The 20,335-nt window shown below is 46.0% G+C and overlaps 3 protein-coding genes across 6 annotated transcripts in view; 2 read left to right on the top strand and 1 right to left on the bottom strand.

Moving 5' to 3' along the window:
• rfx1a (regulatory factor X, 1a (influences HLA class II expression)) overlaps positions 1-100 on the top strand; it is a 13,000-nt gene extending 12,900 nt beyond the window's left edge. Inside the window, exon 18 of the mRNA XM_083677838.1 lies at positions 1-100. This exon is cut by the window's left edge and continues 2,637 nt beyond it. The gene's annotated coding sequence lies outside the window, so the exon portion shown is untranslated.
• Positions 101-1,880: 1,780 nt separating this feature from the next.
• LOC310809535 (far upstream element-binding protein 2-like) lies at positions 1,881-8,214 on the bottom strand. Of its 3 annotated transcripts, XM_083676840.1 has the most exons (18): positions 8,041-8,214; positions 7,389-7,494; positions 7,127-7,186; positions 6,904-6,940; positions 6,629-6,687; positions 6,378-6,449; positions 6,170-6,227; positions 5,782-5,953; positions 5,533-5,631; positions 5,145-5,264; positions 4,907-5,009; positions 4,688-4,809; positions 4,068-4,361; positions 3,705-3,823; positions 3,369-3,457; positions 2,660-2,863; positions 2,183-2,385; positions 1,881-2,022 (listed from the first exon to the last, which is right to left on the bottom strand). In XM_083676840.1, exons 1-18 carry the CDS (start codon positions 8,164-8,166, stop codon positions 2,014-2,016), a joined length of 2,052 nt encoding a protein of 683 aa, XP_083532966.1. In that variant the 5' UTR covers positions 8,167-8,214; the 3' UTR covers positions 1,881-2,013. The 3 variants fall into 3 exon arrangements, with proteins under 3 accessions (XP_083532966.1, XP_083532967.1, XP_083532968.1); XM_083676841.1 differs by lacking the exons at positions 1,881-2,022; positions 2,183-2,385 and having other exon boundaries at positions 2,765-2,928; XM_083676842.1 differs by lacking the exons at positions 1,881-2,022; positions 2,183-2,385 and having other exon boundaries at positions 2,791-2,923.
• A 242-nt stretch (positions 8,215-8,456) lies between these two features.
• On the top strand, positions 8,457-19,978 carry atad5a (ATPase family AAA domain containing 5a). 2 transcript variants are annotated; one of them, XM_083677647.1, is made up of 24 exons: positions 8,457-8,536; positions 9,384-9,432; positions 9,773-9,835; positions 9,948-11,722; positions 11,861-11,942; positions 12,119-12,277; positions 12,534-12,678; positions 12,765-12,840; positions 13,057-13,238; positions 13,338-13,489; positions 13,584-13,734; positions 13,863-14,231; positions 14,424-14,520; positions 14,659-14,741; positions 14,907-15,040; positions 15,158-15,323; positions 15,481-15,645; positions 15,753-15,992; positions 16,118-16,182; positions 16,352-16,541; positions 16,787-16,953; positions 17,169-18,127; positions 18,371-18,529; positions 19,298-19,978. In XM_083677647.1, exons 1-24 carry the CDS (start codon positions 8,487-8,489, stop codon positions 19,374-19,376), a joined length of 5,757 nt encoding a protein of 1,918 aa, XP_083533773.1. In that variant the 5' UTR covers positions 8,457-8,486; the 3' UTR covers positions 19,377-19,978. The 2 variants fall into 2 exon arrangements, with proteins under 2 accessions (XP_083533773.1, XP_083533772.1); XM_083677646.1 differs by having other exon boundaries at positions 16,784-16,953.
• The last annotated feature ends 357 nt before the right edge of the window (positions 19,979-20,335 follow it).

Here is a 20,335-nt window from a genome sequence, read left to right as displayed (position 1 = left end):
TTCATGAATTTGGTCAACTACAAGAATGACTGTGCCTTTGGAGGTTGTAGAATGCAATTCAGATGTTTTTAATTTTAAAGATATAAATAAATTAAGAATTTTTAAAATTGTCATCGATTCCCCTTTGTTTTGTCATATATGTTCAGACGTGCTTTGGTTTGACAGTTTGCTGACATACTCTACCCTGTCTGACATCACTACAGAAGTGTGAGCCTGCCACGTGATCTTTGTACATGCACATGCAACAGTCAGAGTGAAAGGGCTCACTCCCCACCCACAGGAAAACCATTAGATTATTTAAATTAAGAACTTAACACAGGTGCTACCTCACCAATCAGAGGCAAAGCAGACTGTTGTCATGGCACACTGGATAGGTATACCTCCTATAATAGATACCTAACACCCTATGGTTACATGCGTGGTAGCTACCAAACGCCTAACAGACAGTTTGCAAATGAGTGTGCTCATTAGGTTTGTCTGCATGCCGACACTTGGTAACTGAACTACCTCTGCTGATTTGAGGCAGCTTGCTAGTGACTCCTGGTGGTGGCTGAGATATTTCAGCTGCCAGTAGGTCTGTATCAGTGCCTGTACACATACAAGAGACTAGTATGAAAACATGCAATACATGACCTCCATTAAAAAAATGGACTACCTGCCTTATTCATTCACTCCTTGATAAAGGGGACACAATCACACACAAAGCTGGACACACAAGTTTGAAAATACATTGACGTTTGCCCTTTTAATACAACAGAATATTGCTGCTGGTGGTCATTTATTCACAATATCAACACCGTGCTGCCAAATGCAGACTCATCAGTGCCAAAGCTGCCATTCATTGTCAAGAGCTATCAGTGATTCAACATGTCTGACACTGCTAACCTCAACATCCATTGCTATATTGAAGGACACATTAGCAAGACTCCATCTTTAAATGTATTCCAGTGCAGCATTTACCCATAAACAGTCATCAAAACTTGATCTACATGAGAGGGTGGGAGGTCAGGACATCTTTTATTGTGAACGTTTTAAAAACAAGCGATAAAAATTTAAATCCAAGCATACATTGTATAACATGACTTTTGCAGACAGAGGAGAAACTAACAACATGACACTGTTCTATCTCCTCCCACAAACTAAATAGGTGCCAAGTTCAACAGAGCCTTGTGTGACACACTAGAGTTGACTTCCCCTTGTAGATATACCCGTGGGTGTGTTGAGTAGCGTTCAACAATCTCTGAAGTCTTTTCACTGTGCTATCACACACTCACACACACACATGCATGTATCATCACCACTTGTAAAGACGCATTCTTACACTGTACACAGTCACACACAAACATACAAAAGGAAAAAACAAAACTTGACTTCAAAGTAAAAATGGATGGAGACCAAGCAACTTGGGTGATGGGAATGTTCCAAATCAAAATAAGATTTAAATGAAACTGCTGAAAATCAAAAACTAAATCAGCTTGTAAAGCCAAACCTCCCACTACTATTACTTCTACCAGAAACGTAATTCATTATAAATCAATGCTCATTTCAGTAAATGCAGTAGTAGGACTGGAAGCAAGTACTCTTAGTAGACGGTTTCTCTGTGGTTAATAGAACAGGGAGAAGTGCGAGTTTAGGTCAGAGGGTGAATGATGATGGGTGTCTCAGCCAGTGAGTTCAAGGCTCCCCATAGTCACGTTCTTGATTGACAGAGGGAGGGAAGGTTTCAAGAACCAATCGAAAGAGTAGCACAACCCTGTGAATCAGTCCTCTTATCCCACTCACCAGCAAAGCACTGAGAAGGTTTTTTGTTCTGTTCATATTTTATTAAAAAAAGTGTTAGGGTGGTGGATCGGGTGGTGATTTTGCCATTGAATCACAGCTTCAAAAAGAAAAAAAAAACCTTTCAAACTAAAATTTGAAAACAAATTAAAAATGTCCAGATCCAATTGGCTGTCTGGGTTAAGTAGTATCCGTTTTCTCCTCTTTCCAAACTCAATTCTCAGCCGTGGCATCTCACTGCGTCTGCAACACAAACAGAACAGAGCAAGAGTAAGAACTTGGCAGCCATGGTTGAAATATTTATACTGTTAACCTGTGGGGAGTTTCCATTATCTTCCGCACGTGTGTTAATTAACAATCACCCCATAAATAAAGTACTTTGAATTTAATTAATACAGCATACCTGCTGTCCTTGCTGAGGGGTGCCTGGCTGTCCTGGGGCCTGTCCTGGCTGGCCGTAGTAAGCAGCCTGCTGTCTGTAGTACTCGGCCCAGGCAGCGCTGTAGTCCTGCTGGCCTCCTCCGGAGGCTGGAGCCCCTCCTGCTGCTGCTGCTGCTGCTGTTCCAGCTCCACCGCCTGCCCCCGCTGCTGAGCCTCCTGCCTGGGCTAGAAGAGCAGAGGAGAGTGGGCCTTACTGACACAGCACAATCCCAACTGGACATTCCAGTGCATGCATGCGTGTTTTAATTTGAATCTACCATTGACATAACCGATGCATAAAAACACATGCCTGTTTCTCAAGATAGGATTCAGCCCAGAAAGAACAGGGCCTATAACAAATACTTTTTGTTGTTAGTAATGATAATTGTGTTGATAAACTAGATCTATCATTATAAACCAATTCTATCAAGTGTTATGGTAATACAGTATTCTGTCTCACCCATCTTCTTGTAGTACTCCTCCCAGGCCTTGGTGTAGTCCGGCTGGCCCCCGGGGGTCTGAGCAGCCTGTGGCTGTTCACCGGGCGCAGGGGCACCGGCGGGGTTTCCAGGGTGCTGTCCTGGCACTGCGCCCCCTGGCTGCTGATAGTACTGGGCGTAGTAGGCGGCCCAGGCTGCGTTGGGGTCCGCGCCAGCTGCCTTGCCTAAAAAAGATGCAGTTGGAGGTGAGGTCCTCATAGGGGTGAGCTTGCCCTGCTAGTGTCCTGTGCTTGGAAACCAGGGGGAAAGAGAGACAGGGTTATCTATAGGTGGTCAAACAGAGTGAGATGTCATTCTCCCATCACAGCCTTTCCTCAGGCGCTAACAGTCCCAGGCAATGTGCCACTAAAGACTCCTCTCTATTGGAAACATTTATCTGAAACGACCGATTGGGGAAAAGCTAAACATTTAGGGTTCCAACGTAGCCCACCAGTAGGGCTAAGTTGAGTTGCCTCTGAAACTGCTTTGGCCCATTCTGTCCTTTCACATAAGTGGATCACAAAGACAGGAAACAAGGAAAAGAAGCCGGTAAGAAATCTTGGCCCAAATGTCATCATTGGTCGACAACACTATATGGAATACTAGTGCTACAATATCCGACATGTAACAGCTTCACTGACTGTGGGGTGGTGAAGTCAAGGGAGGTGGTGGGGGGGGGGGGTCACTCACTGGGGTCATGGGGTGCTTGGGGCTGCCACTGCTGGTAGGCATTGCCCCAGCCTTGTGGGGCGTACTGGTGAGGACCTGGGGGGCCGCCACTGGATAAAGAGAGGAAGACAACTCAGTTATAACTCAATCTCTACACATTTCCATTGGTCAGAACATCTTAACAAATAGGAGAGCCAATGAGGAGGATAATCACAACGTGTTATTTATTTATTTTTTTTACCTCTAAAAGGGTCCATTACAGAGCGAATAACATGGTACACATGGTGTGATGCCTTCCTAAGTCTAGTATAGCCACACCACACTACTAACATTGTGTGATTGGGAGGATGTACTTACTGTGGTCCGGGTGCTCCGGGAGGGCCAGGGTTGTAGGGATTAGGATTATAGGGACCCATGGGACCAGAGGGGCCCGGTCCACCAGGACCAGGACCAGGACCAACAGGACACAGAGGACCCTGGAAAACACAACAAGAACCAGTCATTAGCATGTATATCGTACATGTATACATATGCTCTTCATTCCAGATGTAGGTATAAGATAAACAGGCACTTCAGACTCAGACTGTGTAACACTATTTTACATAGAGCCTTGTTTTTCCTGATGCCATGATGGGGAACGCCATTCCATCTTATGTATTGGACGAGCACCACGACCAACACAGAGCTGATCAACATCCAACCCTGAACACAGCCCTGTACCTCAATCTTGTCCTCGATGAGCTGCTTGGCGTGGTCAATCTGCTGGGGGGATCCCCGGATGACAAAGAGCTTGAAGTTGGGGTCTCCGTTGGGCGGCGGCTGGCGGGAGATCTCCACAAATGCCCCCGTCTGCTGGTTGATGGCCTTGACGTTCTCTCCCCCGCGCCCGATCACCAGGCCACACTTGTGGGCAGGGATGGAGAAAGTCATCTCCCCTCCAGGGGGGCCCCAGCTACCCTGGCCCCGACCACGACCCCTGCCGCCTGGGGGCATTCCTGGAGGCCCTGGGGGGCCCTGAATGGGGGGGGGGGGGGGGGAGGGACAGACACTGTTATAGTCTCAGTACTGAATGCATTCACTGTTTGTTAAGCCTAAGTTTGTTTGTATAAACTGAGGGTATTTGTTTAAATGTTCCTTGGATTTGGATTGGTCAAGGGGTTTAATGAAAACATTCTGGAGATTACCGCTAACAAAATGTTAAGTGTTGCATATCCCACAAAGAACGGCAATGACATGAAGGCTGCTGCAATACACTTGCTGGTTAACACCCTGTTAGAGTGGTGTTATTTACTGTGCATAAGCTGTGTGTGTGTGTGCACGTGTGTATAGTTGGTACGTACCCCTTGTCCCTCCTCCCTGACCCGGATGCTCTGCAATAGTTCGTTGATGATTTGGACGGCATGGTCACAGCGGTCAGGAGGACCCATGATGTGGGCTATCTTATCAGGACCTGTGCCGTCATCTGCAAAGACAAGGCATTTAACACACAGAGCTTCATGGCACATGTATGCAAAGCTTCTTCATTTAGCCATCACAAAATTAGAAACAATTTTTTTTACCTGGTTTGAACTGTATCCTGACTCCAGCATCATTCTGAATCTTCTTGATCATCTCTCCACTGCGACCAATCACCACTCCTACAGAATGCCGAGGCACTGGAACCTGTCGAATCAGAGAGCCAAGTACCTATTTACAAACTGAACCGTCCTACTTCAGTCCAGTGTCGGGGAATTGCTTCTCTTGACAATAACTCACTTACTTCCTCACAAACACACACACACACACACACACACTTACGTCCATGCCTCCCCCTCCCCCTCCACCTCCACCTCCCATGCGGGAGCCGTACTCGTTCCTGTCTCCAAAGCCAGGATGGTCCCTCTCCCTCAGGATCTCCTGCACCATCTCCTGGGCTTGCTGAGCAGTCCCAGAGGACAGAGAAGGATTCAGACAGGCACACGCACAACACTAACTGCTACAAACCCCTCCATCTGCAGTGCAGTGTTACAGCAGCTTGCCGAAAGCAGATGGTGTTTACATGGATTTATCCAGAGCCATATAGACAAATATTCAAGACTCTGCCTTTAACTAGATCACAGGTGAACACAGATCATAACACACATTTTCTCCCTGTGAAAGCCAGCAGATACATCTAATTTACAGCTAACCTGCCCTAGCAGTCTACCTGGACTTTGTATGGCTCCCCAATGATGCGCAAGGGCTTGTCCATGTTGGGTCCCTGAGATGCATCCTGGATAAGGATCATCTTCACTCCGGCTCGCTCCTGAAAAAAACCCCACCACAGACAGCGTGTTCAACTCTGCTCAAACAACACACGAAAAGGCTTATCCTTCCTAAACATCTAAATGCCTGATCACACACCTTGAAGATATAGATCAGTGTGTTTGTCAACAGAGGAGACCTGTGTCCATACCTGTAGCTGTTTGATGGTCTCCCCTCCCTTGCCGATGATGAGGCCGGCCTTCCCTGCAGGGATCATCATCTCCTGCACTGAGCCACTCTGCCCATTGGTCGCCTCGTGGAAAGAGGAAGGGGGTGTGCCCCTCCCTCGAGAAACAATCTCTTCCAACAGCATCTTGGCTTGCCTAGGGAAGACGGAGAGGGAAAGCCATCCGATGAGCACAATCACATGGTGAAAAGTATTGGACAGTATAAAGATAGTATTGGACAGTATAAACAGCAATGCTATATTCATTCTGTTGCATCAAATATTTCTCAGACAAACCATTACCTCATCTGTGTCAGCAGAGATACATCTGATCTTGTTCTTACACACACACTTTGTGGGGTCTAACACTTACTGTATGGAGTCTGGGGACCCTGTGAGAGAGACACTCCTCTCTGGTAGACCTCCACTGTCTGAACACAAACCATACACAGTCAGAAACAACCACACTGAACACAATGAATGGGCAAATCTCAAAAAGAGGGAGAACAAAAAGTGAAAAGTCAAACAAATCTTCTTCATGGAGTTAACCATTCAACAAGCTAGTCCTCTGAAGGACATACCTGGGGCTATCTGAACCTTGCAGCCCGAGTCCTGCTGGATCTTATTGATCTGTTCTCCGCCCCGACCAATGACTGGGAGAGAGAGGAAGAGGGGAGAAGTTTATCATGTGGGGTCTAGTGGCTCTCTCTATGGATTCTGTGGTTCATGCTTTCACAACATCGGGAAGGGGTTTCAGCTCGGGATCTGATCATGATCAGCCCCAGACATGAACACAAACATGAGACAGCCTTGTTAGAAAAGTTGCACTCACTGAGTCCCACCATGCTGTCAGGGACACTGTAGTCCTCTGAGCTGGTTGTGGGCCTGGCACTGTAGAGGGGAGAGAGAGACAGAATTTGAGATGGAGGTCACATTCAAACAGTACAATAAAGACTACCATGAAACCCTTGAATGTCTTTCTAGAAGAACCCACATATTGCCAGTTAGTCTTGTTTTGAATACTAAGGAATCCTAATTACAATCAAGGGTGGTCGAATTATCAATTGGCAATGAGTTTCATCAATTACATGACGCTGTTGACTTTACCTCTGCTGAGCAAGAGCAGCTAATTGGGCTCCAATGGCTGTGAGAAGACGAGAGAGAGAAGGACAGGTCTCAGATTCCTGACACATTGCAAAATGAGAACATAACAAAACTAAGCAGGAAACACTGACAGACCAGGGGAGATGGGGCAGACAAACATACTCTAGGTAACATTAATGTAAGATATGGATCATGTGTAGCAGCAGAAAAAGAGGGAGATACTTACACAGTGCTGTGGCTGAGTCCAGGTCACTCTGTGGGGCCATTTTCTTGCTCTCTGGTTGATCTGATACAAACGCAAATGATACAAAGCAAATTGCCACCGATGACTCTCAAAGTAGTCTACTCTCTGTGTGTGTATGTATGTGTAGACTTTTTGAGACTGACGTCCATATTCAGCAAGGGACCGTCAGCCCCTGAATTATGGGTTGTGTATGTGTGCCACTCTTGATAAGTGTCTGGGGTAGAGCCAACGTTGATTATGATACCTGCGTCCTCAAGCTGCCTTTTCTGTGCGGTGAAGGGGAAACCGTCTGTAGCATTACTGATGTTCATTGGGGGACCTCCAGCATCACCACCAATCTTAGCAGCAATCTGGTGCACACATCCAAAACGTCGATTGAGGAAACATAATAGCACTCCAACGCAACTCCGCATTGCCCTTACATACTTGGCGTGACTGATTGACTGAATATTAAATTAAATGCTTGCCAGCCATTTGTTGGCAGAGTAATTGTTGACAGCTGACTATTTCGTTGTTGAGGTTGCACCGAAAACACAGGCGCATGGGATGAAGGCTCGAGGCCTGCCTGTCACATCAGGACAGACGAGCTAGCTAGCAACCAAGCTAGCTAGTTAGCTAGCCAGTGTATGCATGCGAGCAAGCCCGAGAATGCTAACGACCCGCTAGTTAGACAAAAATGTTGCCACCGAGAAAGACAGCTATAACAGGGTATTCATCAATTGGCTAACTGTATTAGCTGGCTAGTTTGCATTTTAATTGCATGCAAACAATACAGTTAGCGGGCTAACTAGCTTTGTGGCTCAACAACGAAACTAGCTGGACATTCTCAACTCTCTCCTCCCCTTCTCAGTTGCACTCACGCGGGTAACAACAAGCTACACTCCCCCTTCTCTCACCTGCCGGGCCCGTTGTACCGCGTCCGCAAAGGCATCTTTCTTGATTCCGCCACCGTTCCCGATAGCTGCCTGTCCGCCGAGAGGTGCTCCAGCCCCGGGTGGCGGCACTGTGCTGAACTCCGACATATTGGCCGTGAGGAGAGGTGGGGAAAAGACGAAAGTTAAAATCAGCAGCGTTTAGGCCGGGGCAGAGCTGCGCAGGAGCGGGAAGACGGGCAGCCAAGATTCGGGGAGGGGCAAGTAATCGGAGAACAGAGGGAGGGAAGGAAGAGTTGACTCTAAATCAATGTTTATATAAAAAGCATCTCTGTTATTTAATTTGTGTCCAAAATAACATTGTATGGGGATATTTGTTCACTGACACCTTGTGCGCGCGATGAAATTATATCGTATGTCAGTTGCATGGGAGGAAAGAGCGCCATCAAAGTCATTTGCATCCCTGACCTATGGCTATCTTGATTGACAGGTTGTATTATGGAGCACAAGTATTGTACAGGTAAGTAACAATGGTGGCAATCATTAAACCATTCGTTTGTTTTTTTCTTCTGAATGTAATCAAACATATTGAATTACTGATGATAGCCGCACCTTATACCTTTTGTCATACCAATTGCTAAACATAAGTCAAAGAACCGTATCACCACCAAGAACATAAATACATGTAGCAGAAGCCAAAAAATGCACCGGTGAACCTGCTTATCCTGCATTTGCCTGAAACACATACACCACAACTCCGCCTCAAACTAACAATATGTTTATTCATAAGTCAAGTTAAAACAACAATATTACCATTAAAACCACTCATATATTTTAAAAAGTATAGCAAATCATTCGTGATTTTGCTGTGTTCAGAAACCTTATGACCGGTAGAGGTCAGCAAGTGATTTACATTAAACGCCAGTGTGGGTGGAGCCTTTGTAAAAAAAAAAAAAAAATCAACAACTGTTCACGACGTCAGCAGTTTCTGCTTCAATGATTGGTGGAATCGGCAATGGTAAAGGTTAACAATATTTGGCGCCCTTTGTACAAGAAGTCAGGCGGGTTATTGAAAGACAGCGGCTTAGCCAGTTATCAGTGTAATATTGCATTCGAGTTTACGGAATAAATGAATATCTATGTAGCTAATTTATTGTAATACTAATATATGTACTTGGCAGCTACTAGGTGAACAGTTTCGTGGTGCCTACTTTTCGCGCGCGATAGATAGCCATGTAATCTAACATTCGTCTGATAATATCAAGGTATTGAACGTAAATAAGCCAAGAACAGACAGGCAGCCATATAGCAAACCACTCTGCAATGACAGTTATCATAGTAACTTAGTTTGGTCTTTTGCACTTTAGAGGGAGCAGTGAATGTTCATCTTCTGAATGTGTACGACACGACAACTTGGTAAGTGGTCTTTTCTTTTACTTCGTCTGGGCCAGTCATTCTCTCTAACCTGTCACTTGGCTCACGACATTACAGTTTTACTATGGCTGAGTTACTGCTGGACTGTCTCGTGACTAGCTACTTAATTACATGCACAATTTGCTTTCTATCTTTTCACCAAACAACACAACGAAAAGTGTCCTTGTAATAATGTTCGAATTTGGCTACATAATCATTTGATAAAACTAGCAAGTCAGCTGGACTAACCACTAAGCTAGCTAGCTAAATCCTCTAGAAATGCTTTGTCTGAATGTACAGAGTCTGCTTTTGTGAAACTAAAACCTTGTCATTCATGTTCTAGGTCTGTGAAATTATGGCTGGGGTTGTTGCTATGGCATCTGTCATTGAAGACTTTGAGACTCAGGTATGTCTCATTGTCTATGCAATAACATGTCAATCTGTACATTCATTTGACGTTTAATGAGTGTTGTGTAACTTTATAGTGTCATCTTCTCACTCTCAATTATTTTTTACAGCCATGTAAGAAATCACGCAAAGATGGCGACTCTCCAGTTGTCAAGACAATCACCAACTACTTTTCTCCCATGCCTAAGGAGAAACCATTCTCCCCACCCAAGTCCAACAACATCATGGACTACTTCAGCCGGAAGACCCCACCTGCCAGGGAGAAGAGCAACACCCCAGAGCAGACCAAGGACAACAGGCACAAGCCTCAGCCTTTTGAAGCCCATGGCCACCCAGAGAGCACTGAGAGGCAGCAAGGCAAGCAACCCCAGAAACGGGGAAGGAAGCCTAGCAAAGCTGCCAGGCAGTTACAGAAGGTGGATGACATGGGCTCTACAGAGGACTGTGTGATTTGTGAGGGTCTAATAGATGAGGGAGATCCAGCAGACAAGGCAGTGAGAAGCTCTGGCATCCTGGGTAGTGATACAGCAGCTCTGTTGGCCCAGATTAGCTATGATGCTTGTGTGGCTGGGGAGATGTCAGACGGTGATGACACTGGGACTGTATCTGCTGAAAAGGCCCAAAACAACAAACATCATGAGGGAGACTTGAAAAGAGGGGCCCCAGTAAAGCAAAAACAAGGGGAATCCTGTGATGGCTCCTTTCCTAAAGTACCTCCAAGAGACAAGGTAAAACGGGGCAGACCTAAAGGGAAAAAAGGTAAAGCTAAGCAGCAGCAGGTGGAGGAAAGGGAGTGTGTGCCTGAGGTCAAGGAGGCTGAACTGTCTTTGTGTGATGCTAGCATGGAGGTCAATGTGGACGAGGCATCTCGGCTGAACGGAAGCACCATAACCATTTCCTTTGAGGACTTCCTGCAGAGCCAGGGGGAGAAAGAGGAGGAGAGCATAGTCAATCTTGAGCCAGAGGAGAAAGAGGATGTGCCCAACGCCAGTGAAAATGGGGGTCCTAAGGAGCCACCGTGTCCACAGCAGGTGTCTCCCCGAACCCTCACCATCCAAGCAGAGGTGCATGCCAACTCTCATAAGCATGAGCCAGTCAGGGCTGTAGAAAAGAAGATGGCCTCCATCTTTACCAAGAAGAAAGAGCAGGATAGTGCAGCAGAGGTGAAGACTGCGGCCTCTCCACATCCACAAGTTAGGCCGGAGCTTTTGCCCGCTCCCAAGAGGAAATCCAATGTGGTTTTGCAGGAGGAGGACCTGGAGCTTGACGTTGTTGAATCAGATTCCACACCCAAGTGCACCCAGGTGGAGAGGAAGCAGTTCATGAGTGCCTTCAAGCAGCCCAGTGTAGAGGGGGCCAAAACCAAGCCTGGTAAGAGCCAGGGTAAGCAAAAGCAGCCTTCAGAGAAGGAGTCAGCAGAGGCTGTGGACGAGGCAGCTGAGAAGGCATCCAACTCTGTCCCAGCGGCAGAGCAGCCCAATGCTGACAGTGCAGGAGGAAAGAGAGCCAAGAAGAAACCTGCAAGAAGAGGGAGGAAGAAGGTCCAGGAGGAGAAGTCAGTCCCCTCACCTGCAACACAGGAAGAACCTGTTCCCATGGAGACGAATGAGGGGTCTGATGCTAAAGCAGCAGAGGAGCCCACCACCACCTCCACACCGACAGTTAGGAGGTCTAAAAGAGATGTGTCCCTCAGGCAGACACCTGTGACTCAGAGTGAGACTGTAACCCCGGCACTGAAAACAAAGAGCCAGGAGAGGACTAAAGCTGCTGCTGTACCCCAAGACACCCCTCTCCAGATGTCCACCCCAAAGACTCACAGGTCTAAACACAGAGTGTTCATGGCAGAGGTGCTCTGTCCAGCTGATGAGAAAGAAAGTCCCATCAGGTGAGGAACACCTGGGTCTTGGAGTAGGGCCTAATGTTTGAAAACATGTTTCTGTTATTGTTTATCTGTGTTGTTTTGTCCACTGTACTTAGTTGTTATGTCTACTATTCTTAACTATTATTTCATTTTCTTTCTCAGGATGAGATTTACCAGAGTCTTCTCAAACTCAAAATCTGAGGGTGGAAGTGATTTTGAAATACTGAGTCCTTTACCAAATAAGGTGATTGTCATTATCTGTTGAAGAACGCAAAGCCAGATATTTTGAATTTGGGAATGATTCATTGTACATGTTATTTTAACCTTTCTACTCTATGGACATAAATAGTGTTTGAGTTTGCCAAGTATATGTGTTTTATGTTTTAAATGTTGTCTTACTATTTGAACTCTCTTATTCAGGGATCAAATGCATCCAAGAAGAGAAAACAGGCCAAGAAGTTGGTGGAGAAAGCACGAGCTATACAGCAGAGTAAGAAGGCTGCTGCAGAGGAGAAGGACTCCTTGCGAAGGTCTTCACGGAGTCAGCCCTCCACCAAGAAGAGCTACTGTGAGAATGAGGTATAGTCCCCCTGCTGAAGGGCATTTTACTTAAACAACGCTTAATAAGATGATTTAAACAATGCTTATTAGATGTTTTATCCTAACAATATGTACATCAGCCCTACTCTACAATACTGTACATGCCCCCCACTAGATCTTTCCTGATATCTGCCCATATAATTTACTTCTAGTTAAATTCGCTGTACAGGAAAGCCCTGTTCATAGGATTGATCGATTAATTCATTAATAATTTCATGGACTGTTATTTGTTCAGGACTCTGTGGTCTTCCTTGGGGAAGAAAATAAAGGCTCTGCTCAGGCGGCACAGGAGAAAGGCAAACCTCAGAAACGGTTACGGAGTATGAATGACGTTTTGGGGAGAAATGCAGCAATGAGCAAAGAGGGCAAGAATCCAGCAGGTATTTTGTCGCTGTTATATACAATATTTTTATTTTCCAAACCTGCTCATAGAAGGACACTAACATGAATGTCATATTGTGTTCAGCTTCCAAAGTAGCACACTTGTTCCAGGGGAAAAAGGCTCAGAAGACAGCAGTCATATCCATCTTTGATGAAAGCAGGTAAATACCTACTTGGGTCAAACTAACAGTATTTAATGTTTACTTGACAAGACATAAACAAGTGCAGCAGTATATGTTCTCCGTGTCCAAATGGCCTTCTGTTGATTTACTCATAGCTTATTACTAATGAGTTAAATGTTTTTGCTATCCACAACACTTATATACAGTACCAAGAGACACTTTTTAAATGTGGACCTCATGCGCTCCCTCTTCTAGCCACGAAGGTTCAGAGAACTCCCAGGATGATGAGCAGTTCAGGGCACGAAAAGAGTTCCTGAAGAGTGGTCTACCTGAGTGCTTCAAGAAACAGATTGCCAAAACTGCCGCCACCAAAGAGGCCTACACTGTGTCCTGCTCCTCCTTCCAACCATTAGTGCATGTGTTACAGACACCCCAGGGTGAGTTATTTAGCTCACACTTTTACCAAAGTTGTCCCACCACTTTGATCCAATAACTGGATTCAATTCAACTTCCTGGTTTTTCTTTTTCCTTTACAGACTGCCCTCTTTGGAGTCTACCATGGCCTGTCTCTCAACTCTTACACTGCCTGAAAAAACTTCACTGCTTGCCATCAAAGCCACTTCCACTTGCCCTTGATGGTTTATCTTGTTGTAGGACTGTGTCAGCTTCTAGAGTTCACAGTGAAAGGGTAAGTTTAGATTGCTTTTACAGCAAGTAAATAGGTTGTTTGGTTGCTTGAATTTGTAATTCTAGATAACTGAAGTGATTTGCTGTTGACACAGGGCTCTGGCTGGCGAGAGGAGTTCTCTGAGCCTGTCCGTAAGCTCCTCATGGGGGAGATCAGTGCATCCAATCCTCCCTTCCCCGTCCAGAGGTATCTCACACGCTTCCTGAAGAGGCGCACAGACCACCTCATACAGTGCACAACGTCAGGTGAGAGGGGGAGAGACGCCTGACTCTGCTTCTTTGGAATCTCACCCAATCATAACAGAAATATCAAATGCACTTACTGATTTCAAATGCTAATTATACCACCTCTTTACCACCTTTCTACTCTTTAGAACCAGACCCTATCACCAGAGTCCCCAGTGCCCCGGTACCAGCTGAGGTGGTGGGGGGAAAGAGGAAGCGTATGGATGAGGGTGAAGTGCCAGGGAAGGTTGCCAAGAAGCAGAGGTCCAGTAAGTTGTCAGAGGAGAAGACCATTGTGATCACAGACCACCCAAGTATAGAGCCAACAGGGGATACCTCTACCCCTGAACCTGAACCCCCCAGGAGAGGAGGGCGTAGGAGCCGGGCACAGAGGTGCAAGCAGCAGCAGGAGGAGGCGGCGGCCAAACCCTCTGTGGAGAACACGCCACTCTCCTCTCAAAGTGACTTAGTGGTGCTGCTTGAAGACTTCCCATTGGCAGAAAACTCTGGGAAAGAAGGTGAAGAGCATCTAAAAAAAATCAATTAAATCTAAAACTTCAGACCTCATTGCACCTATTGTGACAGCTAAAGATGGGAAATTGTGTATTTGGTCGTCTGACTTGGCCGTTCTTGTTTCCCTTTTTTACATTACACAATCAGTTTTAAAGTCTCTGTTAGCTTACTGACTTTAACTGCTCTCATTTCAACAGACTTGGTAAAAGAGGATGTGTTGTGGACAGAGAAGTACCAACCACAGCACTCCAGTGATGTCATTGGCAACACTGGCTCAGTGAGGAGGCTGCACAGGTAAGGGACTATGATAGCAACAGTGTGTGTGTCCTAGGCGCCCTCTATGGATCAATATATGAATCAGTGGCTTCAATACCTAGCTCCTTGTGTGAAAGGCTTCATTCATAAAGACATTTTTCATTGATACTTTTGTAGTTGGCTGAAGGAGTGGAAACTCAGAGCCGACCGTGAAGAGAGGAAAAAACAGAAGGAAAAGAAGCAGGAAGAAGGCAGCAATGGTAAGAGACAATTAAATACAACATGTAAATGTTGGCTTGTCCCACTGCTGGACCATCTCAGTACGACTCAGATAGCACCAAGCACAAAGTCATGAAAAGTAAAACATCTTCTATGGATGTGTACTACACTATAACAGCCTAGTGTTTCCCTTTTCATCTGCTCAGACTCCTGGGACTGTGAGGAAGGGGATTCTCAAGAGGGGGAGGACCTGGTGTCTAACACCCTGTTGATCACTGGCCCCACGGGGGTGGGCAAGACCGCCGCTGTCTACGCCTGTGCCCAGGAGCTCGGCTTCAAGGTCCCTTTACACATCTACCATTGACAGCAATGCATGATTTACCAGCAAGTGTAACATGTTGCAGGATTCTGTTCATAGTATGTATATCTAACCTGCCCCCTCCCTGTTGATCCCCAGGTGTTTGAGGTGAACGCATCATCCCAGCGTAGCGGTAGGCAGATCCTGTCACAGCTGAAGGAGGCCACCCAGTCCCACCAGGTGGACATCCAGGGGGTCAACGCCCACAAGCCCTGCTACTTCAACAGCTACAGCAGCAGCTCTGTCAGGCCAGGAATCTCACCCAGTGAGTAGAGCACACTTATGCTGTGATGAGGGCTGGCTATCTATGTGTTTTTCCTTTGAAAACTTGTTTCTCAAGTTAGGATATGTCCCATAGTGCATACAGTAGCCGGGTTACTTTGGCTTGAGGATGAAATGTTCTTATTTCTTCCGTCTCTCAGGGGAGGTGAACTCTCCCCGCAGGGTGGTCTCCTCCCCGAGAAAAGCCCCCCAGTCCCCACGTGGTCCCAAGAGAGGAGGCCTGACCCCCACCTCCCTGGCCAGCTACTTCAAAATGGGTCGACCCACCAACAAAGAACCTGGCAACCAAGACAAGAAGCAACAGGGTCTGTGGTTAGGGAACCCTGGCCCAGACTGCATAGAAAAGTGAATAATACCAGAATTTGTGCTAATAAAAAATGATGATGGTTTAACTTTTTCTTCCTCTCCACAGCCGATCCCAAGAAGACTACAAAAGCAAAAGAGAGTGCCATTAAGACGACGAAGGATCCTCCCAAGGAACAACCAGCCAGCAAAAAGGAGTCTTCCAGTGAGGAGCAGGGCAAGAAAACAGCCACGTCGCTCATTCTGTTTGAGGAGGTGGATGTTATTTTTGAGGACGACTCAGGGTTCCTGGCTGCCATCAAAACCTTTATGACCACCACCAAGAGACCAGTGATCCTCACGACCAGTGGTGAGTGCAGGGCGGTCCTTGGTTCATGGTCATATTGAACATACAGGGAACTGTCAGATGTGATAATGTGACAATGCCCTTGTACTATTTGGACCTTCATCTTATTTTGCATCTCATTCCTCTAGATCCCACCTTCAGTGCCATGTTTGATGGCTATCTTGAAGAGATTCATTTCAAAGCGCCCTCAGTGGTAAGACTACAATATTCTCTCAACCTCTTATGTTGTGTAATCTTGCGATATATGGTTGCTAACCAGGTTGCTGTTGACTTATCTAGGGAACCCCATAATCTTGGTTGATGGCCCAGCCGCCCAGGTCTAGTAGTGATACTGTGGTTACAGCTCTCACTCCTTCGTACAGGTGAATGTTGTGAGTTACCTGCAGCTGCTGTGTCTGGCTGAGAACATGCGGACAGACACCCGGGACATCTCCTCTCTGCTCAGCCTCAACAGGTGCAACATCAGACAGAGCCTCCTACACCTGCAGTTCTGGACACGCAGCGCAGGGGGGCGCCAGTTAGCCCGTCCCATCCCAGACTCAGCCCCCACAGGTAAGGACAGAGACAAGGGACTCTTGTCTGCCTTGAAAAAGACACAAGGTGTATCAGTTTATTTTTTAAGATGATCGAGTTCATCTGTTATGAGCACTACTATGTGAAATTCTCTTGAGTAATGTGTTCTAAACAACTCTTTGAACATATCAGCTTCTATTATTGACTGCAGAGGAGCATTCCATTACTTGTTTTAACTTACAGTAATAAACAAATCATGTCTCTTTGCTGTGTGTATTCAGCAGCAGTGCTCCAGCTGAAGACAGAGGAATCTGGAGAGGCAGTGGAAACAGGGTCTGTGTGTGAGGGGGTGACCCCAACCCCCCTGCCCCCCTGTGACACCGGCTGCACAGAGAGCTTGCTCGGATTGCTGAACGTCGAACCAGAAAGGGATGTGCATGACCTCCTCAAGGTAGGTTGTCCACCTCCTATCCCCTCACTGCACTTAGAAGTATTCAACAGATTGGGTTACTACCTCTTGTACCTCATAGTATGTAATGCAACTTATTCTAATGAATGCCAAAGAAACATTAGTTATTAGCTTATTATCATGTGAGTATCTCAGTGTATTCCAGGTAAATAGCAGACTGTAACTTGAATCATAACTGAATTGTATTGTCTCCTCAGAGCCAGTCCACAGTGGAGCAGGGCTGCCTGGAGCTGCTAACAGAGAGCAGGAGGAGTGGAGTGGACCTCCTGTACTCCAACATGGCAGCACTGCTGCCTCTGCCTGTCACAGACCTGACTATCACAGCCTATAAACCAACACAGGAAGTGGTCAACAGGACACAGGAAGAGCCTAGCACTGAGCCACAGGAAGTAGTCAGCATGGGACCTCAGACCGAATCGCAGCAGCAGACTGATCCACTGGCCCACCCCATGCTCCTGCAGGTGGCAGAAGGGTCGGACGATGGCAGCCCAGTGAAGGTGTCCTCCAGGATGAAGAGGAAAAAGCAGCACTGTTTAGAAGACCAGGACCTTTTTCACTCTGACTCTGATTCGGACGATGCCTTCCTCTCTCTCCGCAAACCACAGAGTGCTCCTCAGACAGCCTCCCAATCAGAGGACAACACCACTGACAAGGAGGAGGAACCTCAGACTGGAAAGAAAGTGGCAAAGGCTTCTGTTCCTGTCCTTATGACAATGAGGAGGATGCCATTGACCCCAGAGCAGAGGATGAAGAGTGAGCCTGTGTCCCACTGTCTGGGCTCCCTCGCTGAGTTCCTGGACCACATGTCCTTCCTGGACGCCTCCCTGCATTTTCAAACACCCCACACAGGGGGCGCCAGAGAGACTCATATGTTTGGTCTTACCGGCAGATCAGAGATGAAAGACGGGATGACTGACGAGCCCAGGGAGGGGTGTGATGGAGGGAGCTGGGCAGAGAGAGTGAGAGTGGCGGAGATCCAGGCTTCTGTGGAGGCTCTGAGCTTTCAGAGGTGCAGGACTGGGGTGGCTGAGGCATGGGGCAGGGCCCAGGCACTGGAGGGGGAGCTGGGGAAGGAGGCTGTGATGGAGCTCACTCTCCCAGTGGCACAGCACAGACAGGCCTTCAACCTCACTCAGGACAGCCCCTGTGAGCCAAAGTGAGTTCTGTCTCATTCCTTTCCACAATGAATCCATGTGATCAGTTGGCTGGTAGGGTATTGCTTATATTGAGAGGCGTGATAAACATGTTTAGATGCTTTTGAATGTTTTGTCTATCCATTATTTTCATCTTCCAGTATCATTGTAGTGTCAAACATTTGAAGGATGTTCTTTTTCAGGACATACGGGATAATAAAGGAGTTGTCTTTTAACCTGTGTAATTTGCTGCTCTCCTGTTTCAGGGTTCTCCAGAGGAGGAGGGAGGTCATGGACACTGTACTCTCCAGCCGAGGGTTTGGGACTCTGGGGAACAGACCAGCAGTAGCTGTAGACTACCTGCCATCCCTACGAGCCATCTGTAGATCAGAGACACTGAAGGAGCAGGGCAAGGTCAAACGCAGGTGAGAGCTCAGGGGTTATCGAAGTTCTGGTGTTCAGAGCTACATTATATAGTTTCTAGGGGTCACCCAACTATCGTCCACCCCAGGTTCCTGCTCTACTTCACTTCACTTTTGCATTTCACTGTATACTTGTATGCACGTGACAAATAAAGAATCTTGAATCTTGTAAAGTAAGTAAGTTGCCTTGTATGGAACACACAAGCCAGAACGGCCCTTAGGACAGCATCCTATCTCCTGTTTCTGTAGCGTGAGGCAGCTTGATGTACAAGTACACCCCCTGGACAGGACCCCAGTCTACCTAATATATGCCATTTAGCTGACGCTTTTATCCAAAGTGGCTTGCATTGCAATGAGTGCATACATTTTTCAGTATATATGGTCCCAGTGGGAACCTACCTCTCTGTAGATGTTTGATATTATTAGGTGGTATGTACGCCCACGGCACCTCTTGCTAAACGATGGCCTATGACTATGGACAGGATGTGGGTTCATGTATTTCTGCTCAAACCTGTCTGTGCATTTTCTGAGGTTGTGTTCTACATGTTGCACTATTGAGGTTTTCAAAACAGTAAACCAAGATCTATGCTACTATGTTGCCTTAACAGAGTATGCATCTGAAGTTTGAAACTTGTTGTTTGTGTCTTTTTAGATTAAATTAGATTAGTTTCACTTATCACGCTCAGACCCAAGTCAATGACACATTTTATGATGTATAAATCCTCAATAGGGTTGAAATTTGACCGGTTACCCTCTCTCTCCCCCTCTCAGGTTCCTGCACTATCTGGATGCTATTCACCTGGGCCTTTCCAAGAGCACAGTGCGACACCTGGCAGAGGACTTCCCTTGAACTACACTAGTGCCATGATTTTAAACTGGAAATTCAATACAGACATGCAGCTGTCTTATCTGACACTTGATTACTGTATTGAAGCAGTCATCAGCTTGGTTGGTTGTGATCCCACCAGAAATCTGCTGCATGAAATGCTGTAACTATTTCCTGCAATATGCATTTGTACAGTAATATAAAACAGTGGCAGCAGTGTGATTTTATGTTTGTTTAGTGTACATTTGTATCAGTGTGTTTTATGGATGTTGTGGATTTTATTGAGATGTGCCAAGCTTTTTATGGTTTTCTTTTCTTTTTGCAAACCGTTTTATCAAGTAATCAATTAGAGTTTGCTATTGGAGAGCAAATCCAATATGTACCTATTTTATGAGATCTTTCATAACATTTTAACATATTTGTAAAATACATGGGTAGAGATTATTTGTATAAAGGCTATGTTACTTATATTATATTGTCAAACCACACAAGATTAACACAATCCTGTTAATGCACTCTGGACCTCACTTTTATTACTGTTCAAATAAAGTCCACAAGCTCATTTGTCAGTCATAAGCGTTACTCCCACAGGAATCACAATAGTATCAACATATTATTTGAGTGAATAAAGGTTTGTATCACATTTCAGGGCCTGCTGTGTATTTCTTTTCTGTATTCAAGTAGCTGTATCTATTATTGACTTCGCTGTGATGTCTTGCTCTAGTCCAACACTACATGATTGAGTGAATTTAAGTTTGGTTGGATTTTTGCTTACTATATACTTATGACCTTAAAGGGTAAGATTTAGAACTAGCACATCATCTTATAGATGTAGAACCTTTTGATTCATTATTACACCAAAACAAATCATTGGTTTATCATAGCGGTACGGGTTAATCTACGCTGTTTATTATAGGCAATATTGCTCGGATTGGAGGTTGTCAATCCTTGGTAATTAATGCAAATTGATGATGTATGAGGGC

The sequence above is a fragment of the Argentina silus genome, assembly GCF_951799395.1.
Source record: "Argentina silus genome assembly, chromosome: 9".
Classification (NCBI taxonomy): Eukaryota; Metazoa; Chordata; class Actinopteri; order Argentiniformes; family Argentinidae; genus Argentina; species Argentina silus.
Note: the sequence above shows the minus strand (reverse complement) of the source record. Positions and strands in the feature narration are given on the sequence as shown.

Bases quoted from the DNA above. Each gene is read 5' to 3' on its own strand.
- LOC310809535 (XM_083676840.1), bottom strand. From the start codon at position 8,166: ATGTCGGAGTTCAGCACAGTGCCGCCACCCGGGGCTGGAGCACCTCTC. The intron at 6,688-6,903 runs GTAAAGTCAACA...TCCCCTCTACAG, and splicing joins GCTGCTCTTGCTCAGCAGAG to TGCCAGGCCCACAACCAGCT. The intron at 3,824-4,067 runs GTACAGGGCTGT...TGTGTTTTCCAG, and splicing joins TCATCGAGGACAAGATTGAG to GGTCCTCTGTGTCCTGTTGG.
- atad5a (XM_083677646.1), top strand. From the start codon at position 8,487: ATGGCTATCTTGATTGACAGGTTGTATTATGGAGCACAAGTATTGTAC. The intron at 16,542-16,783 runs GTAAGGACAGAG...GTGTGTATTCAG, and splicing joins CCCAGACTCAGCCCCCACAG to CAGCAGTGCTCCAGCTGAAG. The intron at 18,128-18,370 runs GTGAGTTCTGTC...CTCCTGTTTCAG, and splicing joins GACAGCCCCTGTGAGCCAAA to GGTTCTCCAGAGGAGGAGGG.